At 40.9% G+C, this 27,121-nt stretch overlaps 1 protein-coding gene across 1 annotated transcript; it reads right to left on the reverse strand.

Moving 5' to 3' along the window:
• Positions 1-17,480: 17,480 nt before the first annotated feature.
• fjx1 (four-jointed box kinase 1) lies at positions 17,481-22,342 on the reverse strand. The gene has a single exon (XM_004563404.4). The coding sequence runs from the start codon at positions 21,932-21,934 to the stop codon at positions 20,636-20,638; it is 1,299 nt and encodes a 432-aa protein (XP_004563461.1). The 5' UTR covers positions 21,935-22,342; the 3' UTR covers positions 17,481-20,635.
• Between the last annotated feature and the right edge of the window lie 4,779 nt (positions 22,343-27,121).

Genomic DNA, 27,121 nt, shown 5'->3' on the forward strand with positions numbered 1-27,121 from the left:
CGTATTGGAGTTTTATTTTCATTCGAGTAGAGTTTTTCAGCTAAATTAGTATTTCGGCTTTATGAGATATGCCCCATTGGAGGAACTCTTTAATGTTTATTTTCTGTGTGTGCATCTGCGTGTTTGTGTGTGCGCGTGAGTGCAGGGCAAAGGAGCGACACCTGTCACGACTGATCGGAGGCAGCGAGGAGCGAGATTATGGTGAGGGAAGATGAAAATAAGCACAATTTGTGCAAGTAGAGCGCATATATGTGTGAAGGACTGAGATAACGGGCGGCATTTTTCAAAAGTGTTGTCATCCTAAATATTGTGCAGTCAAGAGCTCACAGCATTCGCCATGAATACAAAATGCCCTCAATTCCAACATTCAACTTGTCGATGTGCTTCAGTTTAAAGGAAAACTACATTATCTTAATATGGTACTATAAACACCACATTCTCTAAAGCCAGTGAAAATACACGGCATTCACGCAGCATTATCTAAAACAGACTGCGCTGAATACATCAGCCCTACAAGAAAACATTTAAACAGGCTTCAGTGTTTAGTTTTGTAGAGGTTGTTTTATAGAGGTGTTTATTTGCCTTTAGAATTAATTTTGAGGTTTTATTGGACGTGTTACATTGATTTTTGTCCCCCCCCCCCCTTTTCCTTTTTAGACAGAGGGTAGAGATATTTTGTCTACTTTCACTAACATTTCATTTCAAGAGGAAGGAGAAAAACATATTTTGAAGGCTCCCTCCTGAAAGTGGAAATATTTTAGTTAGTGAGGAAGAGCGCCAGCATTTCCTCCAGCTGGATGCAAGTACTTTACCTAAAATAGTTACAACTAGAAAGTGCATTTTCTGAAGAAACTGCAGTGTGAATGCTTGAATCTGAATGTATGCATTGAAATGAAATAATTACTGAATTTAAGTTAAAAATTTTGAATGAGATAAAAAAAAAACCCCGAATTTAACCTGAAAACAAAAGTGCTGAACTGCTAAAAGCTGAAGGTTACACAGAAGAAGAAGTTGGAAAAAAGCTGAAAATGTTTTAATTGTAAATTAGAAAAACCTAAGAAATGAGAAAAGAACATTTAGAGTCAGAAAACATCTGAAAGAATATTAAAAGGTCATATTCTTTGAATCACTGAATGACTAAAATGTGATCCCTCCACTTGGACCCACACAGTTTAAAAAGTTTACATCTCTGAGCTTTGAAAGACAAGATGTTGGAAAAAGAACAACGATGGCGACGTTTTGAGGGTAAAATGATGGCTTTAACACTGTGGACACAGCAGCAGTTGAAAGAGAAGTGTTTAAGATTAATTTTGGCAGAGTGGCAGAGAGAGCTCGTTAAGCAGGCAGGTGTGAGCCTGGTTGCTATAGTGACCGCACCCAATGGCTCCATACACACGGACACAGACATGCACCTCACTTTTGCTGCTTAAAATGAACAGAAAAGTCAGGCCGAAACAAATCGTTCCCAAATGAAAAGTAAAAGTCGTATTGACAAAATTCTTTCACTGTGAGCGACAGCAATGTCTAGTCTACCAAATTCTCAGTTTTCATGTCTGTGGAGTTTATTATATGGACGTGGTGACAGTGGAAAGACACCATGCTCTTCTGATTTTCAAACGAACCTTCTGAGCCATTTTAACATTAGAGTCTATGGAAGAGTTGGAGGGAGGAGGCTGTGCATTGGTGACATTTATGAAAGAACCATAACACCTAGTACAATAGTAAACACATTGGATGAAAGAGGACAGCCATGGCTACGTTTTGAGGGTAAAATCATACCTGTAGAGCAAACGCTGCGGACACAGCAGCAGTTTTAAAAAAGATTTTAAGATTATTTTTTTTGCTCCTCTCACTCTAGCAGTTGAGCTGCCTCACTCTAGCCCCAACATTCCGTCCCATACACACCCATTATAAACTCTGAAACGGGTGAAAAAACATCATGAAACTTAAACTGGAACTGAAGAAAAAGTATAATAGATATTGAAAAGATAAATGCAAGTTGAATAGTTGAATGTCTTGTCTTCGTTTTAAAGTTTGAATGGTGGCTCTATGTCAATGTATGTGGAAGTAGTAAGAGTTTAAAAATGAGTAAGTTGAATGAGGATTTGAAGGGTCTCCCCATTGAAATACATTATAAATTTTTGTTGAATAAAGTTGAATAAAATTAAAAATATAAATGTTAAAAATATGAAAAATGGAAGCAGTGTTGTCCAAAAGAATAGGAATCTAACGGTGTTGGAATGGTTTTTCTAAGTTGAACGGTTTTGAAGGAGTAGGATTACAAAAAACGTACGGAATACAGAATAAAATATAATAATAATAATAATAATAATAATAATAAAGATTACAACAACAATACTGTGAATGCTTTTCAAGCATTCACACTAATTACAAGACTGCGGCCTCACATTAATACATCATTTATTCAATAATCGCATGGGACTCCTGCCTCGTATTTGCTGTTCAAGCCTGTTTCCTGTCTTGGATGAGATTACTGGGTGCAGATGGACAGAATGAGAGCAATGGGTTATATCAAGTATAATTGGGAGTCTTTGGATTATTATACATTAGCAATAAAACAACACTACTTGATTATTCCCCTGTAATGCATTAGTAGTGCTTAACTTCTTAAAGAAGAATATGGCTTTTTCATGAAAAAAATCACAGAGCCTTATTAAATAATCTAAGGAAATTATTTTACACTTAAGTCAGCAACTGCTCTCATTCTTTTTTTCCTTGCCTTTTTATGCAATGTACACACAAAGCAATTGAACTAGCAAAGCACTGTCAGTGCCTGGCTCTTATCAGCCTCTTACACACGCTCTGTGACTAAAGTTACTGTCTTACACCAATAGAAGCGGCGCAGTCATGCGCAACCAGGTCTGCTTTTGCTCTGGACGGTGATGGTAATAATGTTGTACAGACTCAAACATCCAGCTCAGCTAATATGATGACACTGAATTCTCAATGCACAGTTTAGTGTGTGGAAGCAATTAAGTTTAAGCTTGTATTCCTAAAGCAATTTGAAATGTATCATACATCACTAGTCCTTTATTTGCTATGTGTGGGAGAACATTTCAGAAAGTATAGAGGGATTTCGTTTTTCTTAATTTGTTTTGTTTCTATAGCAGCTTGAGTGTCAGCTGGGACCTCTAAAGAGCTCAGCAACCCCATGCACCTGCACCTGATCAGCCTCTTTTAATTAGAGTGACATAAGAATGACTCATGAAGGTTACATGGTATAGGGTATATATATAAAACAACATTTATACTTGATGAAGTCTGTTTTTGTACTTTTCTTTCATTGTCTTTCAAGAGAGTAATGAGTAATCCAAGTTGAATTAATATAATAAATGTGAAAAAAAAAATAGAAAGAGGAAAAATAAATTATACTCTTGAAGAACAGAGAAAAAAAGAGGCAGTAATCATTGTAATTAACTGGGTAATTTAGGTGGTGCATGTTTATGCCAAATGGTCTTGATTAAGTATTTTACATAGTTTTTTTTTTTTTTTTGGTATTTGACTAATTTAACTTTTCGTGATGGTCACACGTGAAATATTAGATGTCTTTGTCTTTTCAAATAAATCAACAGATACAGTTGTGTTCTGGTTGTTTAGAAAAAATAAAAGTTTTCTCAGACTCAAAATAAAAAACTCTGAATAAAATATGTCAGCAGCTGGTCCACTCTTGTGTGTCGGCTGCATTCCCAAAGCACTGGGCCCTTGTATTTTTTCATTTGGTCAGCATAATTGTTCCACTGCAAGAGTTTGACCTTACAATACTATACATTTATTTTATGTTGCAGAAACATCTGGGACCTCATCTTTAATGTTTATGTTATCAGACGATTCCCCTGTATACATGCATAGAAACAGCTACAACGCTTATGGCTGAATGGTATATCAGTACATCAGTATTTATTACGGAACTATTTGATGACAAGCAATAGTGCTGAAGTTCTCTGGGCTCCAGAGAAAAAGAAACTTCCAAGAGAAACTTAATCTGCAAGGCTGAAAAGGTGATTTGTGTAGAGACTGATATCTTAGGAGGAGACCATCCTTGAAGTTATTATTGGATTCATGCCCAAAAGAGGGATTTTGGTAATGGACTGTGAGAACAGAAATGCATGTATTAAGAAAGGGTTTTTTTGTCAAGAAATCACAAGTGTGAACATACAGTGGAGGAGGCCTGGCATAGAAGACAGAGCCTGGTGACAAATTAAAGGAAAAAAAAAAACAAAACAAATCATCCTTGTGAGGTACCAGAATGGCTTCAATGGACATTGGATCTACACATCTCTGAAACTCAGTTCGTCAAAAAGATAAATGGCACTTTACTAGTCCCTGAGGACCCCAAAGCGCTTTACATATCCAGTCATCCACCCATTCACGCACACATTCACACACTGGTGATGGCAAGCTACATTGTAGCCACAGCCACCCTGGGGTGCACTGACAGAGGCGAGGCTGCCGGACACTGGCGCCACCGGGCCCTCTGACCACCACCAGTAGGCAACGGGTGAAGTGTCTTGCCCAAGGACACAATGACCAAGACTGTCCAAGCCGGGGCTTGAACCAGCAACCTTCCAATTACAAGGCAAACTCCCAACTCTTGAGCTACGATCGCCCAACTTGTGATGTTTTGAAGATGTTAGTACAGAGCTGCATTTTCCAAAGGTGTAGCTTGGCTGGGATCTGGCTCAGGCAAAAACCAAAGTGTCATTAATCACAGCCTCCCCTTTGCCCTACAGATAGGAGCATTACCCCATCAGGGTAAAAGGGTTTCACAACCAGGAAAAGGTGATCACAACAGCTTTGCAGTGACGTGCATGAATCGTCATGTGCATGAGAGCGCAAATAAATTGTCATATTTCATTTATATCTTAGTTTGAACTCATTTATGTTCTTGAAGGAAAATTCTGAGGGTTATTTTCCATGTGTCATAATGTTTGATTTGGCCTTTTCCACAAGCTGCCTCAAAAATAGCAGAAAACACAGATGCTCAGTAATGTTTACTTTGTGGAAGCAGTCAGACCTCCGCCGTGAAGCAACAACAAGGAAAAAAATTTCTATCACATGAAATGTTGCTACATTTTCTTATTTAGATGGTTCCCTACTATGTGTTAGAATTATCTGTACTTAATAGAAGAGTCTGCGGTTAATAAAGTAGACCTACCTATCTGTGCTTACACTCATTCTGTCTCTTTGCTCAGACCAAAATGTAAGAAAACAGTGTGTCATACACAACGGGTGCTTCGTCTGAGGTTGTTATGTCTTGGCTTTACTCACAACATGCTCATTTTTGTGCTACATCTGTGCTTCATCAATAGCAAACAAGTGTGTGCTTGCCACTGAGTCACACTCTGCAAAGAGCACACGCCACTTGCATCTTTTCCACTTTGATTACTTTCCAAACTCTAGAACTTAGAAAGAAGTTGTGTGAATACAAATATGGTTGCAAAGTGATGTTAACATCTGATTAAGTAGCTTGCATGCAAGAATATTCAAGTGCATAATCATAGAGTGCTAAGATTAATGACCTTTTTCAATAGTCAAGCGTGCTTGGCCGCAGCTGGATTAGTGTCTGCCATGACATCATAGCTGAGGACACAGAACAGATCGTTGGCGCTACATAACAATGACATTCAGTGTTTTTCCCTCAGCAGGCCCCTAAATGTGGGCGCCAATTGACAATGCTCCTCTGTGCCCCCTGAAGTATGGCATCCTGGCATCGTTGTGGCCCTGGAAGGCTCTTGGGATGAATATTCGTGCCAAATGCATTCAAACCTTCCAAATCCCTAGATGGTATCCTCTGGGACTCATGCTTGATTGTCTGGGATTCAGCTTACAAAAATGCTGAAAGAAAAACTGCTTTAAGGTAAGTGTGTTTCGTGAGATAGACAAAGCAAGTGAGGAAAAGAAAGAAACACCTTTGAATAGTTAAAAAGTGCCATCTTGCAACAAGCAAAGGTAAGTCTACTCTGAAATGCATAATTTTGTAGATAAATTGGGCTGATAATGACTGAAATGGTTTTTACACACTTCTTGCTTGGAGAAGGAAACAGGAAATGTATTTCCCAAAGAAACCTCACCAAAAAGAAATAAATCTTTAAAGCACATCCCATTATTTTTTGTACCCTCTGATCAAATTCTAGCATTGCTCCCCACGTACAGTAACACTACACCTGCCAGTCAAAAGGTGGCAACATAAACCTTATTATTTCTTTCTCTGACAGAGAGGAAAATTGGGGAGTGAGACTGCATTTGGCTCAATCACTGAGGTAATTACAGATTTAAAGACGAAAAGAGATTCACTCAAACAACTGTGCCTGAGGCCAGTGAAACGAAGAAGCGGTTTTTGTGTGTGTAATATGTGTGTATGAGTGTGTGTGCTGCTGCTGCTGTGAGTGACAGAATGGTGGGAAAGAATAAGAAAGATATGGGAAAGAAAAGCGAGAGAAGGAAGGGGAAACAGTTTAAGAGGGAGGGCAGAAGCAGAGAATAGTTTTAGCAAAAGGGCGGGATGATGTGAAGAGGGGACAGAAAAGCAGTGAGTGAAAGGATGAAGATTGAATTTCGTCTTCACAGGCGAGAACACTGTCTGCGAGCAAACAAAAGGATGAAAAGATGACCCGCCGTTGTTCTCAGACTGACAGTTGGATAGTCCCCCATCTTCCTGATGTCAGCTCCTCCCTTTAACTCTCTTTGTTGCTGCAAATGTCCTATTGCCACTGTGCAATATGAACTCCTGTGCTGAGTCAGCAAACAGTTGTGGAAGACTACCTGTCACAGACCGTGGAGAGGGTCCAGGAAAATGGCGCAGGGGAGGGAAAGAGGAAGGAAGGGGAAAAAAAGACGCAAGGAAGGAAGAATGGATGAATCATTTTAGAAATGGAACTCTAAAGACAGTTAAGCCGCTTAATAATTTGGCTGACGCTGCAGATGTGTGCGTGCGCATGTGTGCTCGCTTGTGCTGTCTGTTTGTCCTTTGAGGGAATACAACTTAAGTCACAGTAAAAGCAGATTATGAGATTAAGTGGTGTGCTGCTGGGAAATAAATAAATAATAATAAAAAAAGATGTATGTGAATGAATATAGCAAGTAGCCTACAATAGCACTACAAGAAATTTCTTCTTAATTGATTTTTTGTGTGTGATGCGTTGATGTAAAAGGAGGAACGTAGGAGTAAAGTATGACTGACATTGGAAGAGGCTATGCATTAATGTCATATTCACACATTATGTTCTGACAAAGAGAGAGCCGTGCAGGTTAACTTCACTTTATAAAAGCTTTACTGAGAACAGGGACATAAACTGATAAATCAAAGCATCGATGACGACTTTTGAAATGAAGTAACCTGCAGAGATTTTGCTTTTATCTCCTGTGCTTACAGAGTTGCGTGTCTTGCTTAAAATTTCCTCGCGAATATACCACATAATCCCATGGCTACATGTGTAGCACGGCATCAGAGGACTCTTTAAACCATGTTAAATATGAAATCGAGGCTTTGATGTGAACCACTGCAGGGCCACTGCTTTTTTCATGCTTCCTCTGTGTTTATCTCTCTTTGCCCCCCTCTCTCGTTTCCTCCCTGTGTTTAGAAATAGGATCTTATAGCCTGAAAGTGGGACTGCTTCGTAACACTCAACACATGGCAGCAGATGTGTAGCAATATGTGAGGAGAGTGTGAGGGCAAAGGGAATATAAGACAGAAGGAGGGTGAGACATAGAAGATGTAAGAAAGTAACGGAAAAAGGAGAGAGGGGGAGGGAATTGACAGACAGAGATATAGAGGAGGAAGAAAGATGAGAGGAAGAGGGGAGGGAAGAGAAATGGTGGGGAGTTTACAGGCTCTCAAACACTTTGCACTCCCAGCACAGCAGATGCCACATTCTGTCTGGCACAGTGATCTGTGGGCCTGCTCTATTTATACCCTCTCCGTGTCACTTCAGGGCCAGCATCACACTCACAATGTGCACACATCTAGTATGAGGCTTTTGCAGATCCCCTTACTGACTCAGATGAGGCAGGTAAGAGAGGCTCCCAGCATGGGGTAGAGATGAAAAATGATTTGAGAGCATGTGCAGAGACAAAAGTGGAGCAGGATATATGATGTGGCTCTATAGGAATGAATACTGGGTGTGTAGAAGTGTCTGAAATTCACATGTGTGAGAGAGGATAAAGAGCCTGTTTTTAATTTCTTATAATACCTGATTAGTTTTAGTTGGCAGGCAGGACCATGAGAAAAAGGAGATTGAACAAACAGTGGTCTGATTAAGCAGCGGGAGGATTGGAGCCTTTTGAGTCACCCTGGTTACTGGGAATAACAGCCACAATTTACTGCAGCTTTTCTACCTTAACAATGGATAGAACTGGAATGCTCAAAGAAGAAAAATTGAAAAGCAAAGTCAGAGGGAATGAGAAAAAGAAGCAACAATGTGAGCCTTTAAAGTTGAAACAATAAATATACTTGGAAATGCTTTCTTCCATAAAAAGTGAAAAGTGGCTTTGAAGAAATACATAAGATGGGAAAATTGTACATGAATCATCACACAGCTTCATTTTCATCCTGGGTGGTGCTTTCATGCGGGTGGAGAGAAAACTTGATAATGGCACAGCTTTAATTTAAAAAGCTGCACGCTGTGGACAAAAGCAGGGCGTCTTTACTCATATTTTATGTATAATCTCATCTATGAAGCTTTGTTGCATTGTTAAGAGACAGCACCCCTGCATATTAAATGGCATTTGTTTGTAATCAGTCAACCCAAATGTTACGGAAGCAAAGCAGGGTTCATTACACATCTGCTCAGAGAAACGACAGTATTCCACACATCCATCAACTTCACTCACGTGGGCCCCTGCGATGTAACACTAGCTGGATGGGAACGACAGCGTGCTCACGCGCAAATACAAACACACCCATTAGTCTGTGACCTATCGTATTATATCAAAGGCACACAGCAAACTCTAATAGCGCAGAACAAGGTGGCTTTTAAGTGCAAGATATTATATGCAGGTGCACTAAAAAAAGATTTGAAGCAATCTTTGAAGGGTGACGTTTGATATGAAAAATAACAGGCTAAATCAGAGCTCTGTGTGCCTATCGATGTGTGGGGATGAGAAAGGTGGACTTCAAAAGGTGCAAACTGACATCTCTCTTCATACAGGAATCAAAAAAATTAAATGAAAGCTATCTGAACAGATAACAATGTGTAAACTAGGGACTGAACACTCCGGCTGTCTGACGTTCAGAGGGAGAGAGTGCTCATACATGTGCACCACTGAGCACCGCGGAGTAAAACAACAAACGCTTCCTCCTCTTTGAAGTGGACCCTGTCACCCTCCCAGCAGCAAGTCTGCCTCCCCCTCCAATGTCCATCAGCAAGCCATAAATCCAGGCTCTCATCTGCCGGTGTGCCTCTGAAGTTCTGGAATGCCCATATAGGATTTGAGCCCGAGTGAGTTATGGGAACACCTGGGAGGGGTAAAGGGGAGCAGGAAGGGGTGGGGGAGTGGGGGTGGGGTTCATGCATGCTTACCTATGAGGGGCAACGTGTTGACAGCCAACAAAGCTAATGCATTAGTTCTGGCGGATCTTAGGTGTTATATGTAAAGCAATATGCCTTTGAAGACCGGATTAAGCATGGAAAACAGCCTGCTGAAAGCATGCACATTTGTACCCATGCACACAGCTACTGTTTTTACAAGATGACAACAACGGTGTGTGATACAGGCTTCCATGTCCAGTGGCAACCTTTTACGGAAAGAAGTTGCAGGGAAATAAATGATGACAGTGGGGTGTTTTGGAAAAGGCTGGGGGTTATAAAAATGAAACGTGGCCGGGGTCGTGGGACCTGGCCTAACTCTGTTGTTCTTGTGCTGGAAGCTGAGTTACCCATGTGTCTACCAGCAGAGACGCTACAGTGCCCTCCATTTGTGTCAATGTGAGCAGCAATTTGTTTTAATCTATGTACCAGATGTGTTGCCTTTAGGTCTCCCTTGGTATACTATAATATGTGACCAAATACAATTTGAATTTGTTTGTCTAGAACCACTGCTGATCTTTTGCATTACTGAGGAATCTGTGTTTATTTTTTTAGCCAGGATTTCTCCACCATTACCTACCTTTCCCCCCTCTGGTAGAGAAAAAAAATGCTTATTCAATTTAATTTTATTCCTGTCAAATTTTCATTCTCTATGGGCAATTTAGAATGATGATGATGATGATAAACATGTATGAAATCATCTCATTTCAAGTATCCAAAAAAAGGCTCATCTCTGTGATCTTTAGTTTCGGCAGTTGTTATTGCCAGCAAAGTAAGCTAACGTTAATTCATAAATTCCCTGACAATGCTAGCTCATTTTAAAATGTGAAAAAGTGAGAACATTTGTTGTACTTTCAACAGCATGCTGAAGATTTAGACTACAGTTACAAATCCCTCTCTGGCCAAAAATCAATGGAAAAGACATGAAAATAGGAACATTCTTGTTATTCAACACAGAACTAATTAGCCCTGGGGCAGTACTGCGAAACAAGTTCAACATACCCAAATTATCAAAGAACAAATTTGTGCATATTTCTCATGAGAATAGCAGACAGAAACTCCAATCCACCCATTTATTTGATTGTCCAGCTTTGGGTCTCAGTACACCCTGAGCATGTTGCACGTTCCTCAAAGAGCATACACCCATCCTCACCCACGTATGCAGCCAGTTTAGAGTAACAATTAGCCTAGCATGCATGCCTTTAGACCAAGAAGTTTCAAAAAATTGGTGCCCAAGGCACACCAAAGGGCAAGCCAAAATTTCAAGGCACATCTGCATATCAGTGGGTAACAGCTTCTGTATGATCTGAAATACAATCAGTTCTTCTCATTTATCAAATAATGACAGTATAGTAAATATGAAATCAAATAATCATACTGCCCAGCAGGACTCCTGTAGTGTTAATTATTTGTGCTTTGCTCCTCATAAAGTGATCTTTCTTACTGCTTTGCAAATGTTGCCCTTCTTGCTCTGCCTAAGCCCCTTTAAGGTCTGCTAATGTAAACTGCATGTAAATTTAGTTAATTACAATTTGTGCAACTCTAATAGAGTAATACATTTCAACTGACGCAAATTTCCAAGGCACAAAGGGGCATGCCCTAAAGCACCCTATACAACCTGTGGGTTTAATTTGAACCAGGAACCTTTTTGTAGTGAATCAGCAGTGCTACCAACTGGACCACCATGCTGCTCCCTAAGCAAACAAGAGTTTAAATTCTTAATGTCAGCTAAAAGCTGAAGCCAGCTCAAGCCAGAAAGGATAGAAAGAAATATCAAACTGGGCAAATGCGCAAGTGAATTAATCAGAATCACTGGCCTGCCATAAAGGCATGTGCATGATTCATTAGTTTTTTGTTTCTTGGCTCCATTTTAAATCTTATAATGTGCTTTAATGAGTCTCTGATTTAGGGTTATATTTATATGAGAAGGATTATAGAACACTAAAACAGCAGCTTCCTCCCCTGAGAATCTATGTCACTTATACAGATGCTTGTCAGGGAAAGCCAAAGTCAGTCTCTAAGAGCTCTTGTCTTTTAAGAGATCTTCGCATTATTAATGCACTGATGCCCATGATGTCTTCTCGGTGAAAATGGTGATCTTATTTTCTTTGAAAAGCGAATGTTCATTTGGTGGCGAATTGTGATTTCTCTGTCCTCAAATGCAACCTGCTTCTTAGCGAGTTATTACGTGTACAGCTTAAGTTACCGTGGTAATGTATCTCTGTAGGAAATTAACCGCAATCATTATGAAGGAGAAAGGGTGCAGTATGAAGCAAGATTAATGGATTAGTGAGATGTATGAGCCTAAAGCCAGGATTTTTAATATCACAAAGATGGCTTTCTTTTAACTTGGCTTATTTATCATGGTAACTAATGCACGTGAGGAGGAGGAGGTTACGTTCAGTGTCGCAAACATGCTGAGCCATAGGTTAGTAATTCCTCAGGACAAAGTTTTATTAATGAGAGGTAATCATTAAACATGATAACATGTAACACTGTTCTGGGAAGAATGCAGATTATACTTGTTAATAAAGAGAAGGTCAGTAGAAAAAATGCCTTACTCATATATTTATATAAAAATTCGTATATTCGTATATGAATATACTCTGTATGAGACTATATATCATTTACATTGTGTAAATGTTGAGTATCTCTCTTATTACAGCATGATCACGCACACTCCCTCAACAGATGGAGAGATCCAAAGCTGGACAGACCTGCCGTGCCCCAGTTACAGCTGCTGTCCTATGAATGGATAATCACTGTTTGGGGGAGGGGTTCCACACACAGCCAGCTTCCTTGAACTCATCCCTGAATTGCTTGTTTTGCCTGACAAACAATCCACATCAATTTGCATAAATCAAAACGGACATCAGTGATTGATTCATTAGCAAAATTGTTGTCAGTTTATTGTCATTTCATCTGCTAATCATTTTACTATGCATGACCTTGTTTGTTGGGTCTGGAACGACAACTTGCAGGCGACATAACAAGTGTACTCTACATCTATGCAAGAAGGCAAAACAGGAGGAAGATAAGTCAACACATTAATTGCCAAATTCATTTGAGTGCGCTCTGTAGATGGAAGTTTTCTGTACCTTTCTATTTCCTGGTTGGAAGCCATAATTTGTACCATTAAAATTGATTCATATGTAGTATACAATGCTTTGATGATGTATTTCAAATTCCAAGTATACAATAAATCTCCTTCTTTCTTTTTTAAAGGATAATGTAAAGAATAAATGAGGTGGTTCAAAAATCGAAGATGTAGGGAAAAAAAAAGAAGAGTCAAAATGTGAGAAAATAGATATTCCCCCTGTGGTAGACAGTGCTATATTACAAAGGTTTGTGGGAACCTAAGAAGATTTAGTTTCCCTTTCAGTGGCATTGATTATGGGGAAGATGTCTTTGTAACCAACCCAGATGATTAGACCCCACATACAGTCAGTCAATGCTCAGAGGATCTCACAGTGGCAATATTTGCAGGAGCCAAATAGATGTGAAGAAATAGACTGAGATGAGAAAATAGCGTTATTAATGGAAAAGGTAAAGAAGAAAACTTGAAAAGCGAGAGCCCTGAAAAAACTGGGACAAGGTCAGGAGCCACATCTTTATATCAAAGCTTTTGTTGTGTGTGTTTTTCATGAATTCAGACCTGCTGATTCATAAAATCGATATGTCTGTCTGAATTTCACATAACCGCATCTTTTCTGTCAAGTGCTCTTTTTCATATTTGAAACCTCCCGCTTTCCAGATTTCAGTTCTGATTGATTTTATGCAGAATAGCACAATGTAAGGCTAAAACAAAGGTTTGCTACTTGAACTGCCTCTTAGCATGGATCAACATGAACCACTACACCCTGTATTGTTTCCCCTCTGGTTTGGGTAATTTGAGGGTGTCGTGGAATGCTAGACACCAAGCCTCACCCTGTAGTTGTGTCAGAGTATAATTGCTGTTGCGGCATGTGTGGGAGGCCTGAATGCCTTCGTCTTGTTATCTGAGATGAGTCAGATTACAGGTGTGAAAGAAAAGAAACATCTCTGAGAGACACAAACATTTCTCAGTGCTCATATACATACATATATCATCCATTCTCTTGATTTTGTCCACTTTTCCAGCTACTTCATGATTCTTATATTGGCTGTTATGATACAGCAGTGCAGCAGTTAGCTCCGTCGCTTCACAGCGGATGTGGATGTTAGCATTAATGGTTGTTGGTTTCATGTTGTTACACAAGCAAATGCAAGAAGTCACCTTTGCAGGCAGCGGCTGTTTGACACTTCTCAAAAATCTATCAGTAAAGCTGCATATCTGAGGAAGACAGGGTGATCACGGTGTAGTTGCATGGAACTGTATTGGCTTTTTAAATTAAAGTTTTATGACACAAGAGGCAATAACAGCAGCAAATCTACTCTAACTTGCTGCCGTTAAAGTCAAACCACACGATCCACATGTTCACATAAAAATATTAATAAATCATCTTCGATAGGAAGCTGTTAGCGTATGAGGCAGTTCTTGAAATTGTCTGTCAGAGCAACACGATGTTGAAAAGATCTGCTTTAGTAGAGTGGGATACAGGTAGGAGAACTGAGTAGTGACAATGAAAAAGAGGAGACAAAAAAAGTTTCACAATTCATTTACATTGTGCTTGATTTGAAAAGAGTTTAAAGAAACCAATTTTTCTTTGGATAATTCAATATAGTGATGCCTTTAAGTGATACTGCTGTCAAGGACACAGAGAAGTTAATATCTGTAAGAGACATGATTGCTTTGCTTGCGTAAAGAGTGTTTGGTGGTATTAAAGAGTAAAAAAATCAGAATTTATGCAAAAAACATAAAAACTTTCTGAAAGAAAATCGGCCCCAGGCAGTTATAAGAGCAAAACTAGAAGTGATAATAAGCATAGTAAACAGAATAAGAGAGTGAAATGTTCTCACAGCTGATCTGGCTGTACCAGATGGCCAGGAGCACTACATAACCTACAGTGTAATTTTTCTTTCGCTCAGGCATGTCCAATCTTGTGCAAATGACAATGATACCGCAGAGTCAGCCATAAACCTCCCCTAATGTTTGTCTCCAGTGAGCTCTTCCCTCTTCCCCCATGTAAAGAGACACGCAAGCACCTGGATGCAACCCAAAAATGGCTGCTTGAATCTTATACCTGTCTTCAACGGCACATGGCTGAGTGCTTTCCTCTTCTTTCTATACTTATGTTGACCTATCTACTCAGCTGATTGACTGTCATGACATTTTCTCACAGTTAGCTTTAATCATTTCATTGTAACGGTGGACCATTATGGGATGAGGCAAGCCGCTGCATAAGCGAACAGAAAAGCCCACTATGGTGGCACAAAGCCCAATTTACATAGAAATGGCCAGATTACTGAGCCCAGCACAGGCAATAAGTGCTATAATTCAAAATGACTACTGTGAGTAGCCAAGTTCAGATCTCCGACAGGGTATAGCCTCCAGCTAACACTAACATTCAGAGAGCAAGTGGTCAGCAAGCAGGAAGGAATGTGTTGTTTCAGCAGGTTGTGGGTATTTTGTCATCAAGTATCACACGTCCTCGTGCCCTTCTGCGTATCGATTCTCCCTGTGCTTCAGGCATGGCAACTGTAAAGCCCTTATGGCAAGGTCACAACACATTAAAATACTCAACTGACAAAAAGTACACAAAGTAAAAAAGAAACGGCTACTTTAGGAGTAAGTATGCGCTTTAAAGTCTGAACAATAAGATACAAAGCTTGTTTGACGTGTTTCAGCATTTACATACAGCTTTGCAGAATTAGAAAAAGTCATCCCTCCCATTCAAAACATGTCCAGCTTGCTAATTAGTCCGGTGCTGGGGTTGATTCATAGCCTCCCCATTTATAGCATTTGCACAGAAATATCTTAATTATGGTCAAAGCCTGAGCTAGGCTAATGCACATTCACTAACAAAATGATAGATTATCACCCCATGGATATGATCAGTTATTCCTTCCTAGCAAGAGATTGGGGTGGAAAGAAGTCATTTCCATGAGCATACTAATTCACATTTACATAGAGATAGAGATGAATCCAGATGCAAATGAGAAAAGCTGCATGTTACTTAAAACTGGTCCGCTTTCTGTACTGACAAGCTTCACTAATATCGACTTTTATCAAGGATGTTGATCAAATGCTATGCAAGAGGGGAGAAGCAAAACAGTTCAACACAACAAGGCCCCCTACAAGGGAGCCAATGTCATGCCAAAGTAAACGAAAGAGATTAGAAATCTTAAGTTTCACTTCCTGGTTCGAAATTAAAACAAAACTCGCTAAAATGCTGGCATAAAGCATCATGGTGAAACTAGTTTAATTGCTTTTTTCCCATTTTGCACATCTGCTAAGTGAAGAAGGGAAGAAACGTTTATGATAAATGTGCTGTAGATATGTTGGACAGTAGACTTTCCTGCCTGTTCTCATATCTGTAGACATAGTGTTTATGATATCAAATAGAAATGTTGAACATGAAATCAACTCAAGCTTATGACTGTCTGCAGGCTACGGTGTGACATTCTGGAGACAGAGCTTGATGAGCGCAGCATGACAAACAGGATGGATTTAAGTGCTGAAATGAATCAGGATTTATTTTTATGTATCCTATGACTAGCGTGAAGCAAATCGCATTAAGGGAAAATAGAGGGAAACCAAATTGAGGCTAAACAGTTCTTGTTTCTAAAACTGTTAACGGATTATTTGCAGATCTGCATCTGTGTTCTGTAGGCTACAACATTGCTCCAAGCCTTATACTATCATTATATATAGACAATGACTTGTCTATATTTCTGTCTACGTAAACTATTGAGATCAAAGATTTGACTTAGGGTTTGTCATCACAGATTGAGGGGGAAAAAAGATGTTTGCAGTAGCGGTAACACACTTCTGTGATTGAAAAAAACAAGTTCGCTGTAATCTCTTTGACAATCTGCACGGGTGGCAGCTGCGGGAAAGTACAGAGATGACTGGAAAGGGACAAAGAATCCTTGTCTTTCAGCACCTGGGAGCCTAAAGCTCAATAGCGGTCAATGGCAGTGGTAATGTATTTTAAAAGTGTGGAAAAACAACAAGCAGGATCAGCAAACTTTAGTAAGTAGTAGTAGTAGCAGTGTGCAGCCACCATGGAGACACCAGGGATCACCTCAAATTGTAAGTCAGTGCCTTGGTCAAGGGCACAGTGGCAGAAGAAATTAACCTGGCATGGTTTTAATGGTGGGAAAACCTGGACAGAGGGGTTATAGCTTGGATCTGAGGTCTCATGAATTGTTACCCAAAGAACTTCAAAATCATAGAGCAAATTAAGACATTTTTAACTAGTGATAAAACTAGCAAATGTTCAACATAACATAAAATAATATTTAACTTTTACTTCAGTTAATTTGCACATTCTCAGATATTTGACATATTTTTTCTCCATGATGCATGTGCATTCCCCTTCTCGCCTTAGTTTGTTTCTCATTACTTTCTGCTGTACAAGAATGCACAAAGCCTTTGGCCTCGCACTTCCAGCCCTGGATTGGACAAATTCAGTCTTTGTGCCAGCTCTTCAGGCACACCACAGCCTGCATGTCCAGTGCTTGCATTGTCAAAGGCCCTCGAGTCGTTGCCCCAACCCCCCCCCAGTTTAACCATCATGGCCCGAATCCACTCAGCTGTGACTAAGTGACTCTTCCTGAGTTTCATAATGAAATCATTCAGTCATGCGCAGGAAGTTCCTTGTACTGTGTAGCTGTGAAACAATGCAAGTTGTGTTCTTCCACTCACGGGCCACCAGTCAGTTTGTCACCTAGTGTCTGGGAAAATGCTCTTTTTTTGGCACGGTCTGACAAAAGCAGTCCTGTTTTCTTGAAATAAATAAAATAGAAAAAACATCTAAAGTCTATTAAATAACTCCAGAAGTCAGTATCTGATATGTTACGCCTTGTTTTTACTCTTAAATGCACAGCTCAACAAGTGTAGAAACAACAAGCAAATTTACAGGGTAGTGTGTGCCAGAATATTTCTTGGCAGGTGTTGTCATAGTCTTGTTGTCGCCATAGGTTCGCCAGGCAGTTGGCTGAGAATTTGGAGGAGTCACTCCTCTTGGCCAAAAGAAAAATTTAATCTTAAATCTTATTAAACCAGCACAGTCACATCATTTTACTCTTTCTTTAATGTATATGGACTCAGCAGACAAGATACAGTAAAAGGTTTATTTGTGAGATTTAGAAGAGCTGATAAGTAGATTTTCCTTTTAGTTAATAAGATTGTGGCTGTATAGCCTCCTGACGCCAAACTGACTAGACTCTCACTTACCTTACAGCAAGAAAGCAACAATAATTAGCATCTACTGAAATGTCTTTCTGTTCCTAATAAAATGTAGCATGCTGTAATTTATTTTTTTTAAAAAAAGATGAAAAAGGATCTGAGTCAACGTTGACAGCGGTTTGTGTACACAGCTGGGACGCTTCAGTGCCTGAGAAGTGTCTGTGTGTGCTGGTGTGTCCGTGGAGATGATCCTCCCTCAGCTCCTCAGGAATGTTTGAAATTTGCACAAAGAAGAACAAGATTGGCTCGAGTACCTGGGGTCTGTGCTTGGGCGTGCTGTTAGCCCCTGGCTGTCTGTACTTACACAGAAAAAAAACGAACACATCTGCAGGAAACAGAAGAAAACTGACACGTATTAACTTGTAAGTAAAATAATCTGCTGCACTGATGCCACAAGCTAGGACGGATTCCATTCATCACACAACTACACAAACTTATCTGTATGAAGATTTTGTTGGTGTTGGGTGGGGAAAAAAAGACCTCATGAAGTCTGTGTGGTTATCTGAAATAAGCAAGGCAGTAAGAGTGAAGGAAGAACATATGTGAACAGTTAAGGGTGTTTCAACAACCTCTTTGAAATACCCCATTAGTGTGATTACAGCTGGCAGGAAACCCGGGTTAAAAAATGACTTTCTTGTGCAAAGGAATCCACAAAAAAACTAATTAGGAAAATGAAACTTTCATTTTCAATTTAGGTAATAAATGAAGCTGACAGTGATGTTAAGAGCAAAGACAGATGCACAAAAAGATGGGCATGGTGTGGATGGAATACGGAAGGGGAAATCATGCGAGGCAAGAAAGGAGGAAAGGTCACAAGTCTGTCTTCGACATGCAGACCTTAGCTTTGCATTGTTTTTAATCCCCAGAGCCTGCAGCCGGTTGTAAATCTCTTTGCAGTGTTTGGTATTAACAGACATGCCTGGAGCACCATACCCAGCTGCAAGTGTAGATTTTGCAAGGGCCTTGAAACACATGTTCCTATTTTAACTGAAAAGGCAGCACATTAACATGACCTTCTTTCGCCTACACGCCAGTCAGTGCACATATTGATCCCCAAGTCCCTATTACAGCTGAAGCACAGCAGAATGCCTCCAGTTACACCTATTTACACCTTTGCTGCCTGTCTCCCTTTATGCAGTGACCTAGCAGGCAGAAGAACAATTCACTGAAACATGCCGTAAACCATGAAATAAAGCATAAGTACAAAGATCGAGCCACTATTTTACAAGGTGCATTCATCTCTCTTCGTGGAGTCGCGCAAACAGTTTGTGGCATGTCCTGGAGTTGAACATATATAAAGAAATTTTAAAAGAAACCAGATGGGCTCTAGGATAGCAAAAGGCTGGAAAGAATTAGTCTGTCAAAAGTTTGATCACTGTCTTTCCCTTAGATGTGCTCATAAGTCTGGAACCAGAGATCAGACACAGAAGTAGGCCTGTAGTGGAACGAATAAGAAAAGTATGGCTCTATAAGGTTCAAATTAAAAAAATTATGTGCTGATGTAAAGTGACAGCACAAACTATACAGCGAAATAACGCAGCTGGCCTTGAGGTTTTTCTCTTGAAAACCTTTCACGGTTACATTTCCAACCCATAAAAAGCCGTAAACAAGTCTCTCCACTGAGGGCAAAACACTCATTAACAGCACATGCAGCACATGCAACCAGTAAGGCAGACTGCTTATAGGTTGACCAATTTATATTATGCGAAAAATATTCTGCAATATACGGTATAGCTATGAAATGTCATAATATAGTTAGGGAACAGCAAATTCCTTTTCAAATGATGTCAAATAATGTCACTCGTCTCCTTCAGTTCATCATTCTGGGTGAGATTATAAAGGGGATTAGAGACGCCTGTTGTAGCGTGCCTGTGGCTGACAGAATGGCTCCTGGGGAAGTGTGCCAGTGCAAGATATTTCTACAGTACAATGAGAGCACTATATGGGAAAGTACAGAGGCAACAGAGGCTTCAAAAACAAGGAAAAAAGAAAAAAAAAAACAGCACTCCACACAAAATAGGTAAATATTTGATGCGTTCTAATAAGGCAGTTAAGAACAAACTGCATACAAAATACGCATTAACAGAGAAGTTAAATTACAGCATATTTATAAAAAAAAACAAGAGTTTTTTGGAATGTTAAAAAGCACATTAAATTAGTTTAGCATCAAATTTCCAAAACAGGTTGGCAGACAGTATTTACATCAGACAAATGCACAAATGAATATGCTCCACCTGTGAAATTAAGGCTAAGTACGCTATCCAAACACAATTACAAGAGTGCAGGTGCTGGCAATGTGTGTGCAAAAGATCTTCTCTAAAAGAGCGAGCTGAACGTCAACAGAAATACAATATTCAAGAGTCAACTTACATTAAGGCTTAGGAGTTTATCATTGGGATTATTGAACACAAATCAACAATCCAAACCGCACATGAAGGGGTAGTTTATGATACCCACCACGCATAGTCTACTCTTTACATTTAGTCATATTCAGGTGAACATCAGAGGGGTGAAGTAAAGACAGGGTCATTCTTCACAGTGAGGCGAACAGTGAACATCTCAGTTTATAAACGTGTCAAACTGATTCATTGATAAACTAGGAAACACATTCTATTCACAGGAGGTAGTTCAGCTGGATATTCAAGACATTTTTTTCTGTGTAATGCGCATCAGCTTAGCACAGGTGTGCCAGCTGCGTTTGCAAAGCTCATTACTGTGCAGGCAGACAACAAATCCATCACCTGTGCATGCTGAATGTTCACAGCTGGCCGTATTTTCCTTTGCAATGCACAATGTGTGTATATAATCTGTCTATCCTGTCCTGGAGAACACCGGCGTGCTCATCTGAGAGAAATCCTAATTCCTGAGACAAAGGCTCGCTGTCTCTGTAGAGCTCCAGCAGCCTTTGCCTGGAGTCTCTGCGCGTGTGCAGCTCTGCCACGCGCTGCGTGGTCCTTTTTCTAAACACGCACACAGAGCTCAGGACTGTATTGTGATATTTCTCCCACATGTTTAACACTCGAAACCCGTGCACTAATCCGGCCTCGTTGTCTATGAATACGAGGTCACCGCGAGGGGTTTTCAGGAGATTGTTCGTGTCTCTCTCCATTACACGGGAGTCCCACTGCAGACTAAACAAATTGCTGACGAGCCTGTCAAAGTTTGCCGTCAGGTAGTCTAATACGATCAGGTCTGTCCACTGCATCAGCTCCAGCAGCTCCACCGCTGTCTTGTTCCAGAGCTCCTTGAGCGCAGGATGCAGCCCGCTGCTCTCCTGTCTCAGCGGCGCAGGTGTGATGACCCCTGTCAGGTTGGAGATCCACTGAGTTAGAGAAACCACGGCTCGGTCATTCCACTGTAAACCATCTATCCGCGTCCTCACACTTTCCCATTGCTCACTGTCACTGTCCAGCTGGGACAGTACGAGAGGGGGCAGGTTTGTGATGCCAAGCAAACGTGCAAGGTAATAAGTCAAAGTTTCACCCTGCACCTGGTCCGCGTTTATCCCGTAACGCACACAAGCTTTGGTCCCGTCTGCAAACGTGGCAAGCTGATTGGATATCCTGCCGCATCCCGGCTCCAGCTTCACCACCCGGTACGTCCTCGCTTTCTTTTGCCAAGCCAGAGCATATTCCTCCGTGAATCCCGCAGGAAGGGTATCTTCCAGCCATTCGTTCCAAAATATTCCGTCTTCCAATGGGGACAACTTGACCGGGCCCTCCCGCGGGGCTGACCTCTTGTTATCCCCATTCATATTGTAATCTCGATTTCCTGCAGAGACAGGTTGATTGGTGAGGTTGAGGCGAGTCTTTAGTCTGTCTCCAAAGTGCAGTCTCTGTGCCGCTGGGACAGCAAGCAATGCACGGAAAGTTTTGGCTGAAAGGTCCACTGGGAGAGCTTGGTGAAAGGACCCTGCACCTGGTACTGAGAACCTCCGTTTGTGTCGCTCCAAACGGTCCTCCAGTGCGCTCCAGACGTAGAAAACACTTGCGAGGGCGCACAGGAGGAGCAGAGAAAACAAGTTCGCTGAAAGAACCCTCATGGTGACGGCCACCATTCCTCTTGGCACACAGTACTCCAGCAGATTTTAATAAGATACAGGCAGAAAAAAAATTCTCCGATCCGCAGTTGAGCTGGAGCGGCTTTGTGCGGTGCGCTTTCTGTCCTCTACACGCCCGAAGCCCTGCGGCTCAAAGGCGTACTGGGTAAGATCACAAGGAGAAGAGGGTCTCCGAAACTGTGTGAAGCTCATCTCCCGTCCTGTTCACACGCCTTGTCATATTCCTACTCTGTGGGAAAAAAATGAGCGCATTTCGCTTCACCCCGATAGCCGCTATTGGACGTTCTCCGTTACAGTCCACTGGCGTCGTAAGGGCTTTCTGTGCGTGCACGCCACACTCTTTCCCATCTGCCTTTATCTCTCCACCGGGCGCTGGGTGAGTTTGATTTGTGGTGGAGTCGGTTAGCAGAGACACACTAGGCGGTGAGACACGTGACTTTAGTCCCGAGATGGTGGGCGGATCGTGGGAAGGAGGGTTCCAAGAGGAGCGGAGCAAGTGCACCGCTGTGCGTTTTATGTGTTTGTGTGATGTCAGACGATTGTGTGTTATTACAAAAAAGGTAGCCATTATGATAATTGATATCCAGAGTATAAATACTCCGCATTTTAATACATTCGTATTCCGTATGCTGTGCTTGCATCGGCGAGGCAGACAAGAATGGAGTCCAGGCGAGAGAGTTTGCAGACCTCACTCTTTTTGCATAGCATTTTTCACTGTTTTCGAATTTATCTTCTAATTTATGTCCGTTAAGGAGTCATTATGAATAAGAGAAACCACTAAGTCGTGTCATCATATTTTACTTTGTTGTTTTACTTTGTATTTTTCAGCAGATTTCAGATTAAAGTCAAGGCAGTACTGAATTTCAGCTTTAACGCTTTTTTTTGGAGTATCTATATCTACATTGGCCACAAGACTCTTTGTTCCAGAGCATACAAACTAAGCAACAATATATGAACAAATAAACCAAATGATCTGATCACGATTTGATTGCCTCTCTGCCAAGAGCCAGAGTAACACAAAAAGCAGATACTTAAACGAAAAGCCTGGCAAAGGATTCAGTATATTCCAATTTATTGACTCAAGCAGTTTGTTGGGAGCCAAATGCAGTCTCCTTCTTTAAGAACAATGCAATCACAAGTAATAAACAATTTGAGCCTATTTTTTACATTCTGTTTTAATTCAATTGCGCTACAGTTCCCCCAGTTTCTATAACATACAGTTTTAACAATATTCCCTTAAGAGAAGGCCAAGTCCTTATTAGCAGATGAGACTTGCTCAGTTATGCATAGCAGATACAAATACACTATTCCAGTATTTTTTAATAATTTCCACTCTTGATGAATATTTAAAAAGAGCACAGTTATTTCAATTTGTGCTGCTAAGCATTTGACCATTCTCCTATGAACACCAAAGGCACACTAAAGTGAACCCCTGCTTGTTTGCTCTTTGTTCATGGTTTTTGTTAAACCAGATGTAACATAAACTCCTTTATACACTTCTCCCTCACTAATATTCTCTCTCATTAACATCCCACTGCAACCTATACCATTCCACTCATGTTTTCACTCTCTGTATCTTGAACCTTGGTTTCCTAATCAAATTAATTGGGTCATTTTTATAGCAACATGCTGGCATGCTAAATCGCCTGAGTCGAAAAGACAGCCACGGACAAGAATACTCAATTACAGCCAGTAAACTTGATGTCCACTAATGTATGCTCGAAATGCCCAGAGCGCTTAAACTCTTATCTCCACTGACATTCATATTATATCATAGCTTGAACAGAGAAATAGTGAATTACAAAATAATAAAATAAATAAATCTAATTTATCTTTTATAATCCTATATAGAAGAAAAACTCCTACAGACAGGCAGGCGAAATGATTCTGATTGGGACATGCTTCTTGTGTGCTTTCATTAACATCAGCAGGATAATTTCCTTTCTGAGAGCATGTTTGATTCTGCATTGCAGCTTGATGGAGCAGTGTGGAGAGAGACTGAAAAACCTCTCGATTCTGTGCAAGCAAAGAGGAAATAATGAATGCAACAGTCTCAATAAATGGTTGTGTAGCGGTGAGTGGTACGAGGCTGTTTTTTCTGACATGTTGACAAAAGAGTCACTCCTGGTAAAAGTGAGGCTTTTCCACCTGCTGTGTAGAACAAATTAGCCTTTCTTAATTGCATGCCGCCAATTGCTCGAGATTGCAGATAGTTAGGGCACTCAGCAGGTTTGCTAAATATATACAACTTTATAATTACGTTGAAAGGGTACCTTGAAGTAGTTTGAAATATCTCTCTCTTTGATCTCCAGTCATAACAATCCTTCACCACCTTGCCACTTCCCTTCAGTTCCACGTGAAAAGTGAGTAACAGCAAGATTTAAGACTTTCAGTGTCTAGACATAGAAAATGAAGAAGGCTTAAGTGCATTGCTGGAATTCTGTCTGATGGCTGTTACTTAAAAGGAGTGTGGACTAACAGTAATGGCTGGCTCTTGGTGTCGCTTTTCCCGAGCACAAGTGTGGGCATGTTCACATATCAAACCTATCTGTTTTCTTGCTATGTGTTATCTGCAGGTCACCTAACCTCTATATCTCTCTCCTCATTACACCCCCATCCCCCACCCTCTTCCACACACACGCACACACAGACATCCCACTGCTGTCATGCCCCCTGCTGCTGCATTCCTCCCACAGCAGTCCCGGGGGGGCTGTAACTTATGGAAACCTTTTCTCCCCTTGGTCATGGCTGTCCGTAGTCAAGTGCCGCAGTGACACGGGAGAGCTCAGACCGTCTGTCATTCTGTCTGCAGCAACACAGTACACCCATCACTAGTCGCCTGACAACGCCACAGCTGTGATACAATCTCGTGGTGCCTGTGTGGTGCCTGTCTGCCAGCGCAGATGGACGCAGGGAGGGAAAGGAGATATTAAGGGACGGAGACAGTGGAAGAGAGAGTGCAGTGAGCTTCTATCACTTCCCCCGTAGTCTTAGGTTGTTCATGCTGAGTAATAACTCATGGGTCCCTTGACACTTTGTGGCACTCTGTTTCCTGGACTGAATAATGAATGTGCAGGACTTCCATTAGTGTTGAAAGCTACGATTATTTCACTAGGCCTTACAATTACTCATGCTCTGGGATTTAGGGACAGGGTGGAGGAGATCCATGGGGATGAATTTGTGTCTCCTGGTTTATGTATGTGCAGAGATGTCTGCATGTGGATGTATGCTTACAAGTGTTTATTCTAAAGAAGAGAGTGGAGCAGATAATACCAAGGGGATTAGAGGCTCACGTGATTATGTAATGTATATGTATATGTGAGGTGTCAATACTAGCTTTGAATCCAGGAGGAGGCACATTTTTATCTGTTCAAGAAACCCAACATGGTCTTCTCTTTCTCTCCCATCACATTAATATAGAATATTTTTGCAGAGTATTGTAATGAATACTTCAGAGAGACATAACACATTTATTTTATGTACTGGAGACACAGATCTTCTCAGTACTTGGTTCAAGTAATGCTTTGGAATTCTGCATACATTGCCCAAAATTGATTTTATCGTCAGCAGATTATCCTGACTTCAATTAGCCGGCAGATGTTGCTGGTCTTAATTCTCGGCTAGAGTCTTCCCAGAATCATGCCATTTTTAAAAGCAGTTTCACTCGTGGTTTCATTTAGACAGAAGTACAGGGAGTGAGCAGAAACAAGTAGCCTGTGCAGAATCAAACTGAAGCTGTTGCTACAACAAGCGATCCACTGCATTGCTGAACATGGCACACAGCCACCAAACGGCTGCCTTTTTTCCACTATTCACTGCAGTTTCGCTAGCCTGCCTTTGCCAATTTCCTGATACACAGGCCCAAGGTTTTTAAAAGAGTGGTTGGTTGCCATTTGCTAATAATGAATGGGTTATTGTTAATAAATGCTGAATTTATCCAGTAGTCACAGAAGAAAAGATGGTTGGGTTATTCATGTACTGCACCCTCGTCTCCGCCCGGCTTCCATGCAGCAGAAGTTAGAGAGGGGAGATTTGAACGAGCAGAGGAGTGGGCCATTGAAATTCAGCGCTACACAAGGGAGACCCTCTTACAAGAGTGAAATCAGGAGGGGAGGAAGGAGATGTACTGTGGAGCCACTTGATTAAAGAATCAGTGTCCAATCTCCTGGATTACACCCTCTGACCTGCCATGCCAAATCCCCTATTAAATAAGTCAAGAATTGAATTCTTTTTCTTTCCTTTCTGCTAACTGGCTTATTGACTCAAGTGTGCTCAGTGCCTTGTGGTGAGGTCCGCCTTTCAATTGGCTAAAAGGAGGGTTTAGGAACATCTGATCATTATTTACAAAGTCATGACTTTCCAAGCCTTGGTATTTTTTCAGATGAAATGCACCATGTGATGCTGCGATCTGGTTCCCCTCCCCTCCCCAGTGCTCGAGGGGGTCATATGGTCAGTTAAGATTAGAGATGGAGGTTGAATGTCTTCCTAGCATTTCAGCGAAAAATTTAGCAGCTTCAAATTTAATGGGCAAACAGCGTGAAGTGCTTGCTCTCATATCACACTGGAATGAATCTGCTGCATGTGTGAGGGAAGAGTGCAGCGGTCTAAATGCATCTTCTCTCCTAACTCCTCCCCACCCTCCCAGGATTTCAAACCAGTTTAAAGCAACCACTAATGAAAAACATGGGACCTTTTCAGCATATGGCCCAAGCTTACACAGAGAGAGGGGACACAGTCACATTTAGTTTTAAACTGATGCATCCAGATATGCATATTAACATGATTTATTTCACATAAAAAAAAGTCCAAATTAAGTTATTGTTTTTCTAACCTGTACTCCAGATAGAGTACAAACAGTGTTTTCAATTACTTATTTAAGCTCAAATTCAAAGGCTAAAGTCCACAGGACAGTGCAGATCTGTAATGTTATTAATTTACCATATGGAGCACACTGCAAACACACATGCACGCTTACACAGTAACTATAGCTTGCACATTTATTTCATCTTGTCACCTCAAAATACACATTAGATGTAGCAGCTGGACATTGGGCAGAAAGAAAAATTGCAATATGCTACCAATGTGTGAGGTTGCCACAGATCTGCTGATCACAAACTGCCAGATTCAATGAAGGCACATTAGGCACATACTTTAGTTGAATACAAACCTTGTGGTCAGTAACAT

Source organism: Maylandia zebra, linkage group LG7 (genome assembly GCF_041146795.1).
Source record: "Maylandia zebra isolate NMK-2024a linkage group LG7, Mzebra_GT3a, whole genome shotgun sequence".
NCBI lineage: Eukaryota > Metazoa > Chordata > Actinopteri > Cichliformes > Cichlidae > Maylandia > Maylandia zebra.